Below are 20911 nucleotides of genomic sequence, written 5' to 3' on the forward strand. Positions count from 1 at the left end.
TGTAAGAGTGATATTTGATATTTATATTTGAGATATTTGTGTTTACACTCAGTCTTTCAAATAGATGCAAGTAAAACACAGCAGAAAATATATAAAATCGGTCCTGTTGCTCTATTTTCACCTGTAAAGCAGGAGTGGGTAGGCGGAGGTGTGCTCTATTGCAGGTGTGCCGCAGCGGTCAGTGGAAGAATCCGCAGTTTCTCTGTGAGTTTCCCATTACGTCGTAGCTACTCGGTGCTTGCTTGGAAGTTTAGGGGTTTTTTTCGCTGTAAAAAGAAGTTTTCTTCCCACGCACAACGGACACTAATGTTTTTGTCACTTTTTATGGAATCAAACTTAAAGTAAGGTCAGTACTTCCACGCTTTAAACGCTGCACACTCATACTCTCTCTGCACTCGATATATGATCCATTGTTGATCTGCACACAGCTGTTGTTACGTCACTGTCATGAGACATTCTCACAAAAAAAAAATCACGGTTTTAGTAACGCAGTAACGCAGCGTTCCTACGGGAAAGTAACGGTAATCTAATTACCGTTTTTGCAATAGTAACACGTTACTGTAATCACATTACTTTTTTCAAGTAACGAGTAAAGTAAGGGATTACTATTGCATTTACTAAAACCGTGATTTTTATTGCGAGAATGTTACAAGTAACGCGTTACTGCCCATCTCTGTTGTTCTTACATGTTGTTAATTATCCCACAAAAAGACCAAATCATCACTAAGATGTAGTCGGGCTATTTTCCTTACTACGAACCCATTGATCACTAATTACTTTGTATACTGAATGTTAATCTATCTGCCTGGACTGCAAAGAACTTTGGGTCATCTGCTGTTAGTTTAGATGTGCTGTGTAAATAAGTCTTATAATTACACATTTTAGAAGACTTTAAGACGGGAAACTGGCAAAATAAAAAACGAAAAATAGGCTACAGAGGCCGCGGTGACATGCAGATTTGTTTTTTTAATTACATTTTTTATTGAAAAACGTTGAATCTCTTTAGCATTTATTTCATCTGCTTATCTACTCGGTGAAGTGGCTGCTGTTACTTGTCTAAATTCTTTTAGTCTTAAAGACTTGTTAGTTAAAGAAACTCTCCACAGAGGAGCAGCTCAGGAAGCTGCTATTTTGGGGAAGAGAAAAGCAGCACATCCTGTTCTAATCAGTCTAATTCTACCCCCGGAGACCTGATTGAAGCTTCAATCAGTTTAGGTTTGTTTTCTTAACAAGGTGTTTAAATAAGGCATTTTTATTCAGTTTGAGGTTTTAAACCAAATATAGAAGAAATATTAGCAACATGTTAATTAAACCAATCTGGATGTTATTTCTAGGAATAGAAAACGCTGATTCTGGACGACAGGAACTGTGTGGCACAGAGGACTGGTGTATTTGTGGAATTTGTTGACTGTTTGTAAAAATCAACTTTAATGACGACTGATTTTTTGATTCTGAATCTTGCAACCAAAAGACTTTTAGACTGAGCATCCAGTCTGGATTAAATTGTCATGATATATGCTATTTTTTATTTTTTCACAGATTCACCTGTCTCTATGTTTGACAGTCTATAAAATGGAAGTGGTAATCCTAAAATACCTTGGAAGCCAGCTGACTGTCTTGACAGACAATAAAAAAACAGATACATTTTTTTTTAACTCTATCTGTAGTCCTCCTCCTCCCCGGGGTTTCAAACTTCCACTCACATGTGAGCCATGGCGTCCTCAAACAGCACGAGGTTCAGGGTGGCGTTGACCTCATTGTAGCTCTCCAGCACCTCCAGCAGAGTTTTACTGAGGCTGCTCCAGGACTCTACAGCCATGTATCTGGCCTCCCCCTGACCACGGGCGAAGTGGCAGTACAGGTTCATCTCTCTGGTCTGCTCCAGAGTCTCCTCCATGTCCTCAGGAGGCACACACACAAACACACACAAACATTTCAGCGATAAACATACATACAGACCCACACACTACCCCTGTCAGCATAACATTAGTGTTAAGCCTAAACAGTCTGGACAGGGACACAGCTGAATATCACAGCTGCGCAGAGGGTGACCTAGTTCATTTTCACTCTGGCAAGTGTTAGGCCCCAAACATTTGACTGGAAAGACTGTGTGTCTGTTCAGGACGCTGGTTTCCTCTGAAAACAAATAGCTGCAGTAGATGTGATGAATTAGACTGTTTTTCTACTCTTTTGCAAGCGTACATATTTATCACGTTCAGGTGTAGTATATAAAGAGACTATAAAAGTCTCTAAACATTGTCTTGTTTGCATAAATATAGCAGTAAAACATGCTGCATATTGCTCTGTGGCACAGGGGCAAAATGTCATAAGTTTACCGTAGTTGCCAGCTGTGAATGCTATACATGAGCAGGGTTATTCTCTCCCTTCTGTGTGTGTATGCACACATACACTTGTCAGGTTCTTGATTGTGGGATGACTAGTGTGCATGTGATAGAGCTAGGGAGTGCAGTGAGGGAGCAGTGGACAGAAAACCATTAAAATGTTTTCCAATTTGCCGGGCTGACAGCACGGACATGACAGGCAGACCCCCACACCACACTGATTAATATTCTCCCCCAACATTCCTTTTTCTCCTCTCCTCGCTGCGTTGGCCACTGATGTCCAGGTCCAGACACAGAGCAGGCAGCCTAATGATCCCGCACTTCCCTCCCTCCCCATCCTCCAGCCTCCCGCTCTTGTCTTCCTTCGCTGAACTTTGTAAAACTCTCACCTCATAGAACTTCTTTACTGTGTCTGCCTGCAGCCTATCAAAAAGCTGGAAGTCCCGCTCCTCCACCAGCTTGTCTCTGTAGACCCGGTTCGACTCGTGCAGGTAGATTTTCAGCAGGTCTAGGGGGGCTTTCAGACACTCACCGGTACAGAAGAGAACGCCCTGAGCAGGGAAAGGAGGGAGGAAGGTTTCAAGTTTCATTCCGTTTACTCCACAACGAGGAGGGAAACACAGCACACTCACTGCAGGTAAATCAATGGATATTGAGTGGACAAGCTGTTAGGAGGTGTGTCAGATAAAACTAAGAAATATGGGATCACTTTTCTTTCAGCGTGTAGTCTCAAAGGTATTGCTGCGTGCAGAGATGGAAGAGTGACCAAAAAAAATAAATAAATCAATCAGGCGCAGACTCCACACATCATTCCCACAGAGGCTTTAAACACAACTCTTATGCTCTAACCTACATTTTAATTGGATATCAGTCATTTATTTAAGTTTATTTAAGTTTATTTAAGTTTATTTAAGTACTGCATCTAATGCACTTTTTCAGATATGTGCTGGTTAACCCTTTAAGACCTACCATAGAACCAAGTCCGCCAGAGCTTATATTATATTTTTACATGCTGTAGAGCCATTTTTGGGAGCATTTCAAGTTGCTATACATCAATACAACCATTATAGCCCAAATTTTAATAATATGTCTGCATTAAGTGCATAGTGAATACATAAATTGCAAAAAAGTGCAATAAACTACAAAAAAATTGAAAATCGTTTTTGTTTTTTTAACATATATTTCTAGTTAGAGAAATTTAAGAGGCTTATCCCTCAAAACTGTAAATACAAAAAAGTTGCACAAAATAGTTTCCCACCATAGGAAATTTATTTTGAGTGTCTTCATAGTTTCATTTTTGAAATACACCAATTTTTATACACTGCAGGAAAAACAAAAATAAATATTATAATGCAAATTTGCAAAAAAGCAGCATATGCATCAAAATAAACTATTTCCAGCAGTGCAGTATGAGTCCTAAGCATCCCAGAAACGACACAGAAAGTCATAAAGTCAAACATAACTTTTAAAAACACCAGTATAGGCTCATGAGGCCCTGATGGTAAAAAACTACATTTCCGCAAAATGACGTCACTTCCTGTTTCTGCTACCGGGATTTAAAAATAGTTACGCAAAACGGAGCATGCCCGCTCCGACCAGCTTTAAAGGATTAACAAAGAATTTCAGATTTCATACATGACCTCCAAGGTATGATAGCAAAGAAGAATTGAATACAAGCCACACTGCAATCCAGCTCCCATTTAATGCAATACTGACCTGATCAGTGTTATGTCTGATCTTATTGATACCAGCTCTGGAGGTCTTGCTTCTACTGTCTCCACTGATGGGTTTCTAAGAAAGCACGTCTCAAGGAGAGGGAGTCGAAACTAACTGCATATGGAAATTTTAGTCCTTTTCGACCATAATGGTACTAACTGAGCTATAATTACTGCCTTGCTGCAATTTACATATTTTACCTGTGCAGACACATATGCACACTGAAGACTTTGCAGGAAGTGTTACGAGTCTTAAAAATAAAACTTTAGTAGATAAACTGAATATTTAATCCATTGCAGACACGAAAAAGTCAGGTTAAAATCAAAGAACCCCCCCACCTCAAAACTGGGGGGCATCAGCCTGATTCATCTTCTGTGGACTGTGAATATTTTGAGCAAAAAATGTGCCAATTCAACATGTAAATACAAAGCTATTTGATAAATTGACAAGCTGATGAGTCAAGTAGCCAAGATTTTCAAATAATGACATATGAATGAATTGTTAGCCTAAAACTGAGCAGTCAGATTGCTCTAAATGCTGAATCAGACAGCTTTTTTCTATTCTTGGCTCTTTCTCATATCACTGAGGGGTATCATGCTATGATTATCTGGAGCATGTGTTTATGAGAGGCAGCCAATCACAAGAAAGTTAGCTTAGTGAGGAGGAAGAAAGCTTAAACGTCTTTAAGAGGCGATGAACTGAGAAGCTGCACGAAGGCAAGAAAACAAGGATTATTTTGAAATGTGAATCATGAAAAGCTACTCGAGGTCCAGGAATAAAAACATGGAGGAAATGGAAATGAGCAGAATTAGTCCCTATTAACAGTAAGCTGTGATGCATATCTGTTTTAAATTTTATGGCAATTGGAGACAACTAAAAATATAAACCCTGTGGTGGTGTTTAAGGAAAAGTGAGAGCTTATTTCTGGCTATCATCAAGATTCATCTTCTTCTGAGTTTGGCCAGAAGCAGTAATTTCAACAATATCTATAAAACAACTGAGCCAGCATGGCTGAACATGAATGTGTGTTTTTAATTTATTGTTTTTGTGGGTTTTTCTTTTCATCCCGTAAATGAAAACAAAAAAGTCACGACAATGAGCAGATGAGTGTTTAGTGGATGATTGATGATTAATGCATCTCTAGAGAAAGCCAGTGTGACGCGACGGCTTTCCCACGGGGACGCTGACGATGAAGCCAGGCGGATCTCGTCACAGTCTCACCGCGTCACATAACAGGTGCCGTATAGGACGAGAACAGGCTGGAGAGGCGCCCAGGCACTGTTTGTTCCCCTCTGCACAGCGTTACCCAGGAGGCAGCGGCAGAGGCGAGCAGATGCTGTGTGTTTCCAGCCCCAGAACTTATTCTAATCAACAGAATCATCTCCGGGGGTAAAGCCAGCTGAGTCTGATCTGACTCCATATCTGAGCCGGCTGAATGAGACAACTGGCTGCTAAATCCACTGTGTAATTGTGCAGATGGGAGGCGTGCTCTGGGTGTGGATGAGTGTTCTTAAGATGCAAACCTAGCCTGAGTAATGGACACCGCTCCGTCTCTACCAAAATTAAGACGTTTTCCACGAGAATGTGTGAATGATGTCATATTTTTGACTTTTAGTAGATCCGGCTCTTTCTACTTCATTTCTTTGTTTAATGGTGTCAATCACGACTCCCCGCATTCATTGTGTACAAGTGTGCTTGAGCAAAACAAAACACCATATGGCACCTAACTCTATATAACAGTAATAATCACAGCCGTAGCTGTTAGCAGAATCACTTGAACAAACTGAGAGCAGACAGAACTTTGTTTTTCTTCTATCCAGCTGACTTTGGCATACTATCTCATCCTCTGTGCCCCTGATCTTTCATTGCTTTGTTCAACTCAGAGGAGAGGGATTAGAGAGCACTTGGTGTCGGCGTGTATCTGTCTGTCGTTCTGTCTGCAGCGAGCTCGCTTTTCTCGTAGCCTGACAGCTGCTCCGAGCCCCAAACAATGCTTCCCCTGCTAACAAATGCACCCAGCTGACTATCTACAGAGCATCATGCAGACATATTGTGTAGTCAGTACAGTTTGGCTTTGGTTTCTCCGCACCATCGTGTATTCTCTTTCTCTCCCTAGTGTCTGTCCTCCTCTTTCTCTCCACATCCATCCTTCCCCCCGTCTCCTCCTTCGCCTCTCGAGCGTCGAGGAGCTCATTTAGGCTGACGTGGAGAAGACAAGCCCATGGATATGCCCGCTGGTCATGGCAGAGAACGAACGCTGGCAAACGGAGCTCTTTGACAATGCTCCCAGTCGGACGGCAAACTGTTTGTCTAGCCCTATTAGTGGAATTTGGCTAGTGTACTTCACTTATAGTGCGTTTAATTTAACATCCACAGGGTGGAATGATCAAACTAAAGTCCAGGAAAACGGAAGATTTATGGAGACAATGTGTCTGTCTACTCGCCAACTTTTTTAAGGACAGGGTACTTTAAAAAGTTGGCGAGCAAAGGAAGGTAAAGTTTAGAAAGCTCCTGTTAACTATTCAGCAACCTCCACTAACCTTAGAACTTTGCAAGCAAACAGCAACAATCTTCTCAAGATGCAGCCTTGACTGTTTGTGGACCCGCTCCTTTTGTCACTTTCAAAAACACCTTTACACAGACCACTGCAAGCTCCCACAGAGCTTCTAAGCTTGGCTTTCTGCCTCATTAGTGTCGATTATAACGAGACAGCTTCCTCTGGCTACATCTCCAAGTTTTGAAGAAAAGAGGAAAAAATCAATTACAAAAAAAGTCCTCCAATTATCTCAGCTGAGGCAAACATCGGAAACATCAAGCTAGTAAATACTGACTGACAACTATTTAGGCCTCATGGCTGAAACGAGAGGAAACGTTTGTACTGTCAAGCCAAATACTTTCCCACTTTTGAAGGTGTAAAAGCACAGAGGTACGGCTGGGAAAATACTGCCGAGGCAGAGCTGTAAGCTAAGAGGCGTCTCGCCTCTACCCACCTGTCCTCGGGTCTTTGCAGCGAGAACTGAGTAAAAAAAAAACTTCAAATAATCTCCAGGAGTCCATTTTCTGGCTTTCTTTACATTTCCTCTCAGGATGGGGAGAGGAGACAGCTTTGACATTGTTTCCTCTTTGTGGTTATTAGATGTCCGATCTCGCTGTGCAGACCAATTAAAAAAAAAAAGAAGATTTTGATGAAAGAGGCAGAATGGCTTATTTAAACACTAGCTTCAAAGTGTTGTGGTGCAATTTAATTCCCAACTTTTTGACGGCAGTGATGTGTGTGATCTAGGACCTAGGAGCTAAGTCTTTAGGTGGTCAGGGCGAGTGCATCGGCAAGGACGATAAGTAGGCTTTAATCTTAAAGTGCAGACGGCTCAGCATACTTCATCTGACAATCTGGTCTAAAAAGAGTCTCCTTGTGACGGCTGAACGCTGACATTGCATCTACATCATGCAGTGATTTGCCAGGTGTGGTGGGATGGTTTAAAAACTTCATCTGGCTCTCTCTTTTCTTTCTTTCCTTAAACTCAGTGAGGCCTACCACATTATCTGTTATAGAAAAGTACCCCAACCCAGTGATGTAGGACTGTATGAATTTTGCCATCTAATATTGCTCTCTTCAGTGTTTGGCAATGCTAAAATGTTTTTGTACTGTGTACTTGTCTATTCACTAAATGTCGGTATTTTAGCAATGCCTGAAGGTCTAGCTATTCTAGCGTCAGTTGCTGTTTCGAGCCCTCCAGTCGGTCGTGTCCAAATTCATTGGCTGCATCCTCCTGAGGCCGCATTTGTAGACCGATTACATCACAGCGACGCGTAGACTCCTCCGAATGCAGCCGACAAATGCGTCCTCCTTTTCCCCGAATTTGAAGGATGGGTCGGGTGTGTCCTTTGTGGCCTACAATATCCAGCCCATTCTCACTCCCGAGGCGTAACATGCCGACGTTTTGTCACGTCCCGTGGCGTTCCTGAGGAACGCGAAAGGAGACCTTCGGCGTTCTTATGGTACGCGGTGGGTTATGGCCAAAATCCAGTGCAATGACGCTCCTGCAGGAATAGACGTTCCAGCCCTGTATTCCAGCCCTAAACCTAACCTTATCCCTAGCCCTCACCATAACCTTTTTCCTGAGGTTAACCAGGACTTTAATGATGTTAAATACCATGTTTTTAAGCGATTTGAAGAAAAAGAGCGAACATGTGTAGATTGAGTCCATACGGTTCTCATATTTCCTCATTTTTCCGAGGTCGTCATTTAGGAACGTGGTGGGTAGCCGAAAACGTAATATGTTGACGATTTGTCAGCTAGCGTAAAATGTTACGCTTTGGGAGTGAGAACGTGTTGCCATATCCCAGAATTCATAGCGCGGCCCAGCCAATTCCAGTTTCCAACAATGGCGGCCGCTACTAAGTTTTAAAATTACTCTTACTAATCTTTCTGGGTCACAAAATAAACTTTTAACATATTTTCAGGCGAGAAAGTAGCTGTGTGAACATCAAATATCTGCTCGTTTATCAAGATATCGCATATTTGCAAAAGTGCTTCGACGTTTTCGGAGACGTCTGCTACCCACCAGCTCGACAGCTCGCCGGGAGTTCGAGGGTTACTCATGCGGCCGAGAACGGCACAACTCCCGGCACATCATTTTCAGATCACCGCGGACTTTTGCTACTCAGGTTAAACGTAATATATAAGCCACTTAGACAACCTAAAAATGTTATTGTTGGGCTTTTTTCAGTGTTTTGTTTGTTCGTGAGTAAATCGGTTTGGCTGAGATTAAAGTTATTAGATTAGATTAGATAAAATAAAACTTTATTAATCCCCTGGGTGGGTTCCTCCTTGTTTTTTCACAGCTGAATAAACGTCAAATAGAAAACTGATTAAACAGAAGCATGACACGGTCGAGAATTTCCTCCAGTGTCCTGTTATATTTTAGATAGCAAGGAGCAGACGGCTGAGTTTATTAAACTCCACCGAGACAGCGGTGACGCTAATCAGAAGGCTAGACCGTCCAATTTCCCCAGCCGTTTACTTCCGGCCTACCCGACCTTCTGAGGACCCGGCCCACGTAGACCGCGAAGGCCGGGTCCTCAGGAGGATGCAGCCCATGAATTTGGACACGACAACAGTGCAGCACAGAGCTGTCTTTGCCATTCTTGCTTCTGGTGAGATAACCAAAGACACTCCCACGTCTCCACATCACCGTGGTGTCCCCACTGGTTTTGCTGTTCTTCGATCGACACCATCCTTGGCGTGGGTCACAATAAACGTGAAGAATAACTTTCCATCCACCCATAAATGAACAGCACGTGACGGAGCTGAAGCCTTTCCCGGTTGTAATAAGACAAAAGACAGGATACACCCTGGACACCCATTCATTAACATTCACCTATGGCTAATTTAGAATCACATAAAAAGCAGACCCACACAAGCACACAGAGGAACTCAGCTGGTCATCAGGTTCAAACCTCACTGTGAATCGTAAGCACTGCACCAGTAAAATCTTGATATTGTGACAAATATGCACAAATAACAATATTGCACCTTTTTGTTTGCTTTTACACAGTTACACTTGGAGACTCTCCTGTTGCCTCCCTGCACTTACATTTTGTGCTCAATGAATTTGAACTTGTCTACATTCTTCTGGGGCAGTGAAAGTTGTCACTTGAGGTCCATCATGCACCAGTGTGGGGATTACAGAAATATTTTGCTGCTATTGTTAATAATCATCATCATTACTGATAGGTTTGTAGCTTGAACCTATTCGCTGGAACGTTGACGACAATATAATTACACAGCAAAGCAAGACACGAAGTAGGCAAAGTTCTTCATGTTTCTCGTGCACGGGAGAGAACCGGACAAACGCCGTTCCTTCGCTTGACCCCAGTTGCACTCGTCCGCTCCCCCGTAACACTGCTCTTTTATTGAGGTTACATGAATATGCATAGGTTCATTAACATACGACGTCTACATACAAACAAAGAGTACCTTCCCTGTGTGTGTGTGTGTGTGGTCAGAGTGTGACCCCATAAATGACTTCCCTAAACCTACTGGTCTGAAAAGTCCAGCAGTTCATCTAAACAAAAAGCACTTAGCCTAAAACAGATATAGCCATGTTTATCCTACCATAAAACAATAAAACAAGGTACGACCTCTTCCCATGCTCCCAGGATGTAGGTGTGGATTCCAGAACACTCTGGAATCCACACCAAGCCTTTGCAGCCTGCTAAAGATCACACATCCTATCACTACACAATTATTTAAACACCTCTACCAATCTAAAACTAATTATAAAACTCTAAGCATATATAAGTAGATATTTCTAAGCATAAACCTAACAATTACCATTGCGTTAATAATTAATATTGATATTGCATTTAGATGTTTAAACATATTGGTACCCAATTAGCCTTTATTACAGGTGCAGTTATAACCACTTTAAACGGTTGAGTTAAATCAATAATCTTAAATGCTTTTGAATGCTTGTTATAATCTTAAATGTAACTCTGAGTACACTGTGTGCAAAGTAGACAGGAAACTGCAGGCTTTTGAGCGTGTTTGTGAACGTGAAACTAACCAGAGAGCATTTAAGGTCGAGAGAGACACACACACACATTGTAGATGGACTCATTTATAGGTGAAGGTTCAAATAATATTTTGTAAAAGCTTGCAAATGCAAAATTGTGCCTGCAAAAGAGCAGTTTGTTGCAGAATGTGTGCCTGATGATCCAGACGATAAGCGAGCGTTCGGCAGCGACAGGAAGACACCTGGGATGGAGACGAGGCGATGTTGTTTTTTCAAACTGTGTTAAAAGTCATTGTGGTTTTGAAACTTATGCATGTGATGACGCATGAGGGGGCGTTATAAATTCCCCTGATGATATAAAACAACTGATCGTGTATTGTTCAAGAGAGATCGAGGCTGTCTGCGTACAGTGTTCATCTTCCACGCGTGTGTTCATTAAAATCAGCGTTTGACTGAACCCGGCCGGACCAGTGTTGTTATTTTGGATTTCCTCCTATATCCCTCCTCAATATTTGAACCCTTAACACCAGTCATTGTGAACCACACCACGTGCTCGGCAGACCACAGGCAGATGATTGTTGTCCTTTTAAGCTTTTGCTAATGGCCTTTTTGGATTCAGCTGCCATTTGGATTTTGATTGCTGGTATTTTTGGGCAGTTTTTGCTTTTAACTGACCGGCTTTGTTTGTCATGTTTGTGAGGTTTGCTTGTCCAAACTCTGGAGTGAAATTTCAGCCTATATGAAAAAAATCAGGATTAGAAAAGAATCTAAACTAGCGTATGTCTGTGAAGGTTCTCAGGCATCCAGGTCATTGTAGTCAAAGGAGCTTGCAAAGAAAAGCGTCTGGACTTCTGTAAGTTGCTTGAAGACGTTTCACCTCTCATCCGAGAGGTTCACATTTTGGACAGAGAGGACAGATGGTTTGAAAGAGGAGTGAAAGAAGCCATCTATGTCCACTGTGAGCGACCATCTTTGAACAGAGGCGGTGGTTTACGACACCAACTGTCTGCCATCTATAATCCAGTTTTGAGTTCCCTCCCCAGACGCCTTAACACCCACTCACATCCTGGGCCTTCTGACCTCAGGAATTCGCATGATAAGGTGGGGCCAGGTTTCACAATGAGCTCACCCGAAACTCTGGCTGATTGGGACCCACACCCAGTTTCACACCTTGGCTCAGGCGATTAGAGGATCATCAGGGGGTCCTTTTGTCCCTCTGTGGGGGGAAACTCCCACTAGGTTTAAATCTGGGACTCTCCACCATTTGACCTTAGAACTGAAGAAGCTTCTCGGATGAAGGTGAAACGTCTTCAAGTAACTTAAAGAAGTCCAGACGCTTTTCTTTGCAAGCTCCTTTGACTAAACTAGCGTAGTTTCACACCTATATATTCTGCACATAGTGCAAAACTCTGAGATTCCTCAGTTGGTCCTGTGTAAACTCCAAGCTAAAATTATGAAAAATCTAGTTCCTATAGCTCAGTGGCTTAAAGCATTAATTATACAACGGAGGGTGTTAAATGAGAGCCTGCCCTCCATGAAACCGTGGAGGATTCTGACAGAAATATTGCCCCAAAAGCTTCTCCCCTGACAGCTACAGCGCTCTGATATTATATTCATTTAAATACATTAAATCATCACTAACACCCGTGGAAGTGCAAATCCATTCTATTTTCTGTTACACTTATTTCAGACTTATTTCTGGCTTTCAGACTCAGCTCTTAAATCAATAATCATTTAGATGAGAAATTAGTGATAGAAGCCTGGCTCTACCCGCATGGGAAGCAGAGCCGTGGAAACAGAACGGAGCAAGTTAAAAGGAGTGATGTGGAAAAAAGCTCCCAACTTTATGGAGGTAACTTCTTGCCTTTCGTTGTGAGAAGTTTAGCCTGAGGTCATACCTCTCAAATCATTTCTGCATGGATAAATCCTTCTGGTGTATGTGCTCTGTATGCGTCACCTGGAAAATGTTGGAGAGGTCTCGCAAGTTAAAGATGTAGTGGAACTTGACTGCGGTGGGGAGGAAGGCGGAGGAGACGCGCTGGTGCAAGGCCAGGGCTAATTGCACAAGGGTGGAGCAGCTCTTCTGCAGGGCAGCACTGAATCCCTCTCCTCTCAGGTGCTGAGACAGAATGGAGGTGTAGATGGTGCTCAGGGCCTCGGCTCCGGGAAACGACAGGGCAAAAACTGAGAAGTGGCGCTAAAGAGGGGGGCAGAGCATAAAGGAGGCAAGAGTAAACACATGTTTGTCACTTATTATGCAGTCGGTTTGCTTCCAGAACGAAACCAAGGGTCACCTTGTGGGTGTTTGCAGCAATAACTGAAGAAAGGCTGTCACTCAGTCAAGAATGACTTTAGTATTTAAATATGACAGAGTGAATGTCTGGGTGTGCAAAGTGTGTGACTTCAGGTCAGTCAGAGTTTGTGTCTATAAACAAAAGTCATTTTTAATCTAACTGCAGAGGATAAGGTCAGAAATAATCTGCATTTAGCCAAGAACCAAAACTTTCATTTATTAAACAAAAATGTCCCTCATACTATTGGTTGTCTGCTGCTCCACAACAAGATAAAGAAAATTAAGTGCTGTGAGAAATTATCGTCACTCAAATTGTAATATTAGACAAAGATAACCCAAATTAATACTAAATGCAGTTGGTAAATAATTGCATCTATAAGGAGGGAAAACAAGCGTGTAATCAAACACAATTAATCAAAGTCCAGACTTAAATCTGATAGAGATGTGTTGTCATGACCTTAAACAGGCCCTTCATGCTCAAAAATCCTCCTGTGGTTGAAATAAGACAATTCTGCAAAGAAGAGTGGGCCAAAGTTCCCCCACAGCAATGTGAAAGACTCGTTGCCAGTTATCGCAAATGCTTGATTGCAATTCGCTGCCAAGGGTGAAACAACCAGTAATTAGGTTTATAGGACAATTACATTTTCCCATAGGGCCTGCTCGGTTTGTAAAGCTTTTTCCCCACTTAATAAATTGAAATATTCCCTGGAGCAGCAAGTGTATGTTACTCCACAGTTAAAAAACAGTCCCTAAAAACATTAGTATTTACACCTGCTCTCTCATTCCACAAAGTTGGTTTTTAAAAAACATCAGAGACAGACGGAGTGTTTTACTCTCCTACCCATCACGTCTGCAGCACCGATAGTACAACTGCTGGAAATCTCTCCTGCTGAATCACCTCCTCCTGCCCCTAATAAAGTTCACTAAATACCTTCAAATCGTTGATCTCTCTCGTCTTTAACGCTGTAGCCATGTACCAAAGTTTGCCCCCCCAACCTCTTCATTGCAGGCATGTCTCACTAACTTTTCTACAAGCTGTTTCAGTGACCTACCGTCATCTGTTCTTTTTCTACCAGAGGAAGCAATCGCAACAGTATCGAAATAAATTCAGTCCAACAATCTTCCCTACAGTTGAGCATTACACTCTGGACCTGAATGTTCTGTGAGAACTTTTTGATGTTCATGCTAAACTCCTTTTAAATTGGAGTCTGCAGCATTGTTCTCTTATCTAAGCCCTGCAGCTGTTGATCTACTCCTTCAGATATGATGCTAGCTACAAAATCATTTAGTGACAATACGGCAAACAATGCTCAGTCTCACTCTGTGTTTTGATTCTTTCACTTATTAAATTCTTGATCTTCGACAGATGTTTGTTTTACCACATTTACAGCTTCACTGGTACACCTGTCTATCCTCTCATTCTCACATATGTTCTGCCTTGATCCCGCTCTTCTCTCCACAGCATGCCTCCACCTTCATCAACACACTGAAAGCAAACATTATATCAACTGGACCAGCCACCTTTCTGTTCTCCATGCACTTCAAAGCTGCCCTCACTTCTGCTTACTAATCCTCTCAACATTTTCTTTATTCAGCTCCACTCATCCATATGTACATTTCCATCTGTCTCCTTAATCTTCCTGGCCAGCTGCATATCTTTTCCAGCTCAGTTTCTGTGCCTCACCAATTCTTACAGGTCCTTTTCTCTCTCCTTATGTCCAGCCTCACATATAACTCACCATAATCCTTTAACCACCTCTCTCTTTACCAAGCCTCCCAGTAGTCCTGTCTACTTTCTTCATCTCTGCTTGTTCCACTTTTTATTTGCCAGCATCTTCTTTTAAATAATCCTTTACTTCCTTATTCCTCCAATTCCATTCCAAGTCTCCTGTCCTATTTTCTCTGTGCAGAAAATACACTAAACACCTTCTTGGCAGGTTCCCTCACCGCTTCAGCTGTGCTTTCACAGTCTTCTGATAACTCTTCCCTACCACCCAGAGCTCATCTCAGCTCCTCCCTGAACTCTGCACAATATTAGTAACAGTAAAGCAAGTAGAATAAAATTTTATTTTTATAGCACCTTTCGAGACAAAGCTCATAAAGTGCTTCACAACAGAGCCAGAGCATTAAAAGATTTATTTTTCAACTACCACCCTTTAATCATTGCGTCTACTTTCCCTCGCTTCCTCTTCTTGATTTCCAAAGCCAACATCCAAGGTTGCCTAGCTACACTCTCCTCTGACACCACCTTGCAGTCTTTTTTACACCGCACCTTCTGCAGAGGATGCAGTTTACCTCCCACCACTCTTATATGTTATCCTGTTTTCCACACTCTTCCTGAAATATGTGTTCAACACAGCTATTTCCATCCTTTTAGCAAAATCCACTGCTATCGGCCTGTTTACATTTCTCTCCTTAACCTACCCAACAGCTCCTCGTCATCTTTGTTCACTTCACGTCCACTGAAGTCTGGTCCAGTCTCCACTCTCAGTCCACTAGTGATACTCTCTACCACTTCATTCAACTTACTCCAGGAGTCCTCTTTCTCTTCTAACTGACATCTAACTTGCAGGGCAAACCCAGTGACAACATTCACCCTTCAATTTCCAGCTTCTAACTTCTGATCCTGTTTGGCACCTTTACAACACTATTCACATACTTTTCCTTCAAGATTCCTACTCAACGTCATATCTACACCATGACAGAACAGTTTGAATCTACTGCCAACGCTCTTGGCCTTGCGTCCCTTCCCAATAATACATCTACTAGAGGTGGGAATCACCATACATCCCACGATACGATATTATCACAATACTTAACGCACGATACGATATTATTGCATTTTTTAAAAATATTTTGCGATATTCAGATTCTGTACATAAAGGTAAACTTTATCAATATTCATTTTATCTAATATCAAAGTCTCACACTCAGTCTTTCTCTCATTTCAGTTTTATTGTTGACAAACTGAACGGTTTGTATTACAGTCTAGTCCAACTTAACTGAACGCAACCATCTGGTACAATTATAGCTATTCTGAACTATGCAGTTTATGAAAACTATGCAGCCCCTTCAGCAACTGAAGAATTTGAAAGTAAATTAAAACAAAATATAATTTTACATTAAATAAAAGTTTTAAACTTAATTAAAATAAAACATGTCTTAAATGAAAATAAGTAAACTGTCATGTTTATTGCTGCCATAAAAAAAAAGTTAAACACATTTGGACAGTGAAGGAATGTCAGGATTCTTGCTCAGAAAAAGGATCAACATGCTCTGAAGTCAGAGCAAAAATTTGTAACAAAATATCGATTTCTGCTGTCCCTGTATCGATACATTATTAGCAAACAAAATATCACCATACTACACAGTATCGATTTTTTCCCCCACCCCTAACATCTACTGTCTTTCATTCTACTCTGGCTGCAACCTCCTTCTTAACCTTTCATCTCTATTACTTTCTAGTGGATGGTTCCCCATTTTACATATGGTCTCAGATTAGGCATGACAGTGCAGAGTTGTTAGGAGAAAACCTCAGGAAGCAAAGAATCACGGGCCCAGAGTTAATTCATGTACTTGGGCGATGCCTGAGCACGATCCGTCAACTACAGAGTCGTGCAGGCATGCGCGCCGGGCATCTGCTCACACTTTATTATATACTGTCTTACTCATGGGTGGAGTACAAGTTAAGGAAAAAACAACTTCTTATCTGGTGATTGCATACGAGGCTGCACAGGATGCAGCCTTGCAAGACAAAGAGGAACAAGTTGATTAACAATCTTGTAATGGGTTGAAACAATACATGTGGGTGTTGTCTAAACTTGAGCAACTTCCTCATGTGGTCACTTTGTTCCAGTTAAAGAATTGCTGACATGCTATGTACAGGCATTACTGCGAAATTCAAATAAAGCTAAACATAAGCAATTATCACAGTTGAATAAAGGTAATAAGGTAATACAATTCAAAATCTTTTAACAAGAGTCAAACGGCTTTCCTGGGACATAACATAGAGGACTCTGTCCTCCCACAGTTTCACTGCTCTTTTGCTTTTACTGAGACTGTAACTGAAACAACTAGATTCATACAGCAGACACAGATAGACAACTGTGAACATGGAAAACAACTCTTCAAAGCATCAAACGAGTTCGTTTTTCTAACGGTCGTTGTTATAAAACATTTCTATCAGGACTGTTTGTGCATGCTTTACATAAATGTTATAAATGCCTCTTTGAAGTCATCTTTACATCCCTTTGTAAAGCATTATAAATTACCTCGTGTCTGAATAGTGCTACACGAATAAATTTGACTAGTGTTGTAGTAAATAGACGTAGGCACTTTGCAGTTGTCGAGTTGATCACAAATGCTGACAGAAAGTATTCTATAGTCCAGGGGTGGGCAATCTCAGTCCCCGAGGGCCGGTGTCCCTGCAGGTTTTAGATCTCACCTTGGGTCAACACACCTGAATCACATGATTAGTTCGTTACCAGGCCTCTGGAGAACTTCAGGACATGTTGAGGAGCTAATTTAGCCATTTAAATCAGCTGTGTTGGTTCGAGGACACGTCTAAAACCTGCAGGGACACCGGCCCTCGTGGACTGAGATTGCCCACCCCTGCTATAGTCAAACAATGAACCCAAGCACACCAGCAAATTAACAAAAGAGAAGCCAAAATAGAAGCAAGGTGTTGCAGTGGCCCAGTCAAGCCTACACCTTAATCCATGTGGAATCAGTCGGTGGGACCTCAATAAACAAACATTTCGCCATAACGATGCCATTAATAAAGTTATACAGAACATTATTACTGCACCTAAGCTACTGAATGGGGTGTACACTTTCTTTTACTTTAGACTGAAACCAATGTATTTTAAAAACTAGCAGCTTGATGTGACCCAGCTGTGATGTTGCTCTGCTACATTTGTTGGAGACAGGGCTGGATAAACCAGACATCACAGCAAAGCATGTAATAGAAACGCTGGCTGGATATACTGTAAATAATGGAATTGGAGCTGCTCTGCTGGAAAAACTCTGTGATGATACGGTTTTTAAAATTACCCACATCTTTTCTCTGTATTGTATATTAAAAATACCAAACAACACTTCTGCTGTATCTGTGAATCAGTACTGAGTGGTGACTTGTAATATCACATTACAATGTCCTCATCATGCTGCACACTGGCTTGTTATGTTTCTAATACTATATATTTGCAGAAGTTGTTTGCAACTTCTTTAACTCTGACCCTGCGATCTTCTGCAGCGTAGCCCCTCTGTACGGCAGAAAGCCACATGAATGTATATTGTGCTATTTTCTTTTCTAATTTCTTACATTAGATTAGTTGTGTGTGTGATAACGCAAAGCCACACAAATGAGCAAGAATAAATGCGGCACCACCCTCAGGCAAACCAGTCTAATTTTCTAAATGCTGAATTATAATGTTGAGAAATGATGGAGTTAACGCTTCCTGAAAGTTTTGTCAAAATCGAATCAACTCTGCATGAATGAACGGACAAATTAACAAAGAGAGAAACAAACAATTTGGCAAATTCACAAGGAAGAAATAAATGACTGTAAAACAGCATATTTAGATGAAGCTTAGTCCTAGACTAAAAGTAAAGGTCAGTGAAAATGGTCTAGGACTGGGCTAAATTCACGTCTGCTAAACTTGTCGATAATGGTTCTGAATTCAAACTCAGAAAGCAAATTTAAAGAAAAACTGATAACGTGTGAGATGTAGTGCACGTGAAACTCCAGCAGTGAGTTGCATAACCATCACAGCGTGCTGGGAGGCCGAATGTGTGTGTGTGTGTGTACCTGCAACCGTGGATTTATGGTGAAGCTGCCAGCTGTGGGGTTCATGCAGGACACGTATTGAACGTTGTGTATTTCCTTCAGAAGCAGCTTATTACGCTCATACCTGGGAGTCCACACACACATGCAGAAAGAAATCACTCTTTAACAGTCTTGCATGCAGAAAAATACTCATGCCCCCTGTCTCTAATACACACACACACACACCCACACACACACACTTTTGCAGATATGGACGCCTCAGCTCCCACTTAAGCTGGTGTGGCACAGCAGCATCCTCCTTCCTCTAAATTTCATACCTGAAATCCTCCTAGCATATCTCTAATGGGCTGACCGTGTCTAAGCCAGTTAGCCTGTGTCTGACGCAGTGGAACCATGTTCAGAATGGCTTCACTGTGTCAGAGAGATGAGCAACACAATCCTTTTAAGGCGAATCACACAAGCCTGCTCCCACATTTGACTTTTGACACTCATAAAAGTTGTAGCATATTGATACTAAGGCAGGGATTTCTGTGAATACTAAAATGAGGGCGTTTTCAGAGGAAGGCTGCGAATTATTAACATTTCACAGCTATCAGCTGCTGGCACTCAATTATCTGAATGATCCTTTTATCTGTTAATACAGGGAGAAATTGTCAAAACTGTCCATCATTTGAGCAATTAAAGCGGTGCTGATGTAGCATTTTCTGAAAATCACCTCTGACAGCACAACCTATAAGTATAATGTTGCTCCTTCAAACAGCACGTGTATATTCTCTCCCATACATGTGTGCACGGCTACGTGATAAATGACAGAGCCTCACCAGTGGTTGTAGTCCATGTGTTGGCGTATTAGTGTGTGAGGCTGAACCGTGCCATATGCATCCACCTCAGGCATGTTCATGTCGTCTATGAAGTAGATCAGTCTTCTGCTGCCTGGGGGGCCGTAGTTGCGCCCTGCTTTCTTCTCAAGGGGTTTTTCTAACACAGCTGTGCGGGAGATGAATGAAAGCGCAGACAGCAGAAAGAGGAAAATCAGCACAGAGGAAACTGTAACTGAAAAACAGCATTTATGGAGTAGCTTCGAATCTGGGAGTTGGGTCATTTTGACTTTGGAAGAACACCCAAGGCAATGATAACTAACATGTAAGAAAAATGATTCCACTATACAAAATATAATTTTCTATTATTCTCTTTATGCTGTTGTAGTATTTTTAACTTTTTAGGTCTCAGTGTCATTTACATAAAAAAAAAAAAAGCTGCAACATGCAAAGAGCAGTTAGACATTTCTGTGTGTTAAGCACTGACAAGCAAAAAACACAAGGACACAGGGTACAGGCACTAAGGCAGTCTGAGGTGTCCCACTATGGAAAATAAAGGTTCGGATCAGCAGCATTACCCATGCTACATTTGCATAGATGTACGTATGTATTTCTTTTTCTTTTCTTTTTTTTAAACATTTATTTATTGGTTTTAACCGGTTTTACATGGTGCACCATGAGCAAAAAAAATAAATAAAATAAAATAAAAAATAAATAAATAAATAAAAACAAAAATGTATGTATTTCTCTTGATAAACTGTATCTTCAACCTTCGAAGGCCCAAGTTGTCATGACGACCCTGACACTAACTCTAAGGCAATTGTCTCTGATGACTTAGACTTCACACGGTTAACCAGCAGCTAAAGACACACATTTGTTATTTATATTTGCAGTAATTTACATTTGGCTGCTCTGTTCTGGGACTCTGTGTCCTGACAGAGAGCCCAACACAGAAAAGACCAAGTCTGATTAAGGATCATATACATATCCTTTAACATAAAAATATTCATTCTGTGCAAGGAAATGTCCATCTAAGACTCAATGGCATTGGACGGTATTGGAATATGTGTCACTAGATTTCCTAACATGCAAGCTACATAGTAGGGACAAAAAGTTTCATAAAATATGGGACCCATTTATGGCGTATGTCGGTTTGGATATTTCTGTTATTTTCTCATGGGCCTTGGTATAATGCAAGCAGATCACTGCTATTTTACATATATGTATTGTTAATCGTATCTCATAATCAAAATGTCTGGATTTTCCACTTATTTCTTTGTATTCATGAGCCGGGTTGCCTGTCTCTTTTTTTTGTTTTGTCTGTTTTGTTTCGTTCTGCTATGTTGTTGTTGTTGTTTTGTTTTTTTTGTTCTTTTTTTTTGGGTTTTTTTTTTTGTTTGTTTGTTTAATTTTGGTGTCAGTGTAAAGTTTAAAAC

The 20911-nt window shown here is 41.3% G+C and overlaps 1 protein-coding gene across 1 annotated transcript in view; it reads right to left on the minus strand.

Annotated features, from left to right (window-relative positions):
* dnah9 (dynein, axonemal, heavy chain 9) overlaps positions 1–20911 on the minus strand; it is a 206207-nt gene that overhangs the window by 98779 nt on the left and 86517 nt on the right. The window contains exons 45-49 of the mRNA XM_087845253.1: positions 19479–19644; positions 18679–18781; positions 12534–12773; positions 2732–2893; positions 1704–1900 (exon numbers count right to left, since the gene is read on the minus strand). Coding sequence (XP_087701379.1) covers positions 1704–1900; positions 2732–2893; positions 12534–12773; positions 18679–18781; positions 19479–19644 — 868 coding nt within the window. The remainder of the gene's footprint in view (positions 1–1703; positions 1901–2731; positions 2894–12533; positions 12774–18678; positions 18782–19478; positions 19645–20911) is intronic.

This window comes from Neolamprologus brichardi, chromosome 8 (genome assembly GCF_056152115.1).
Source record: "Neolamprologus brichardi isolate AB-2024 chromosome 8, ASM5615211v1, whole genome shotgun sequence".
NCBI classification, from domain to species: domain Eukaryota; kingdom Metazoa; phylum Chordata; class Actinopteri; order Cichliformes; family Cichlidae; genus Neolamprologus; species Neolamprologus brichardi.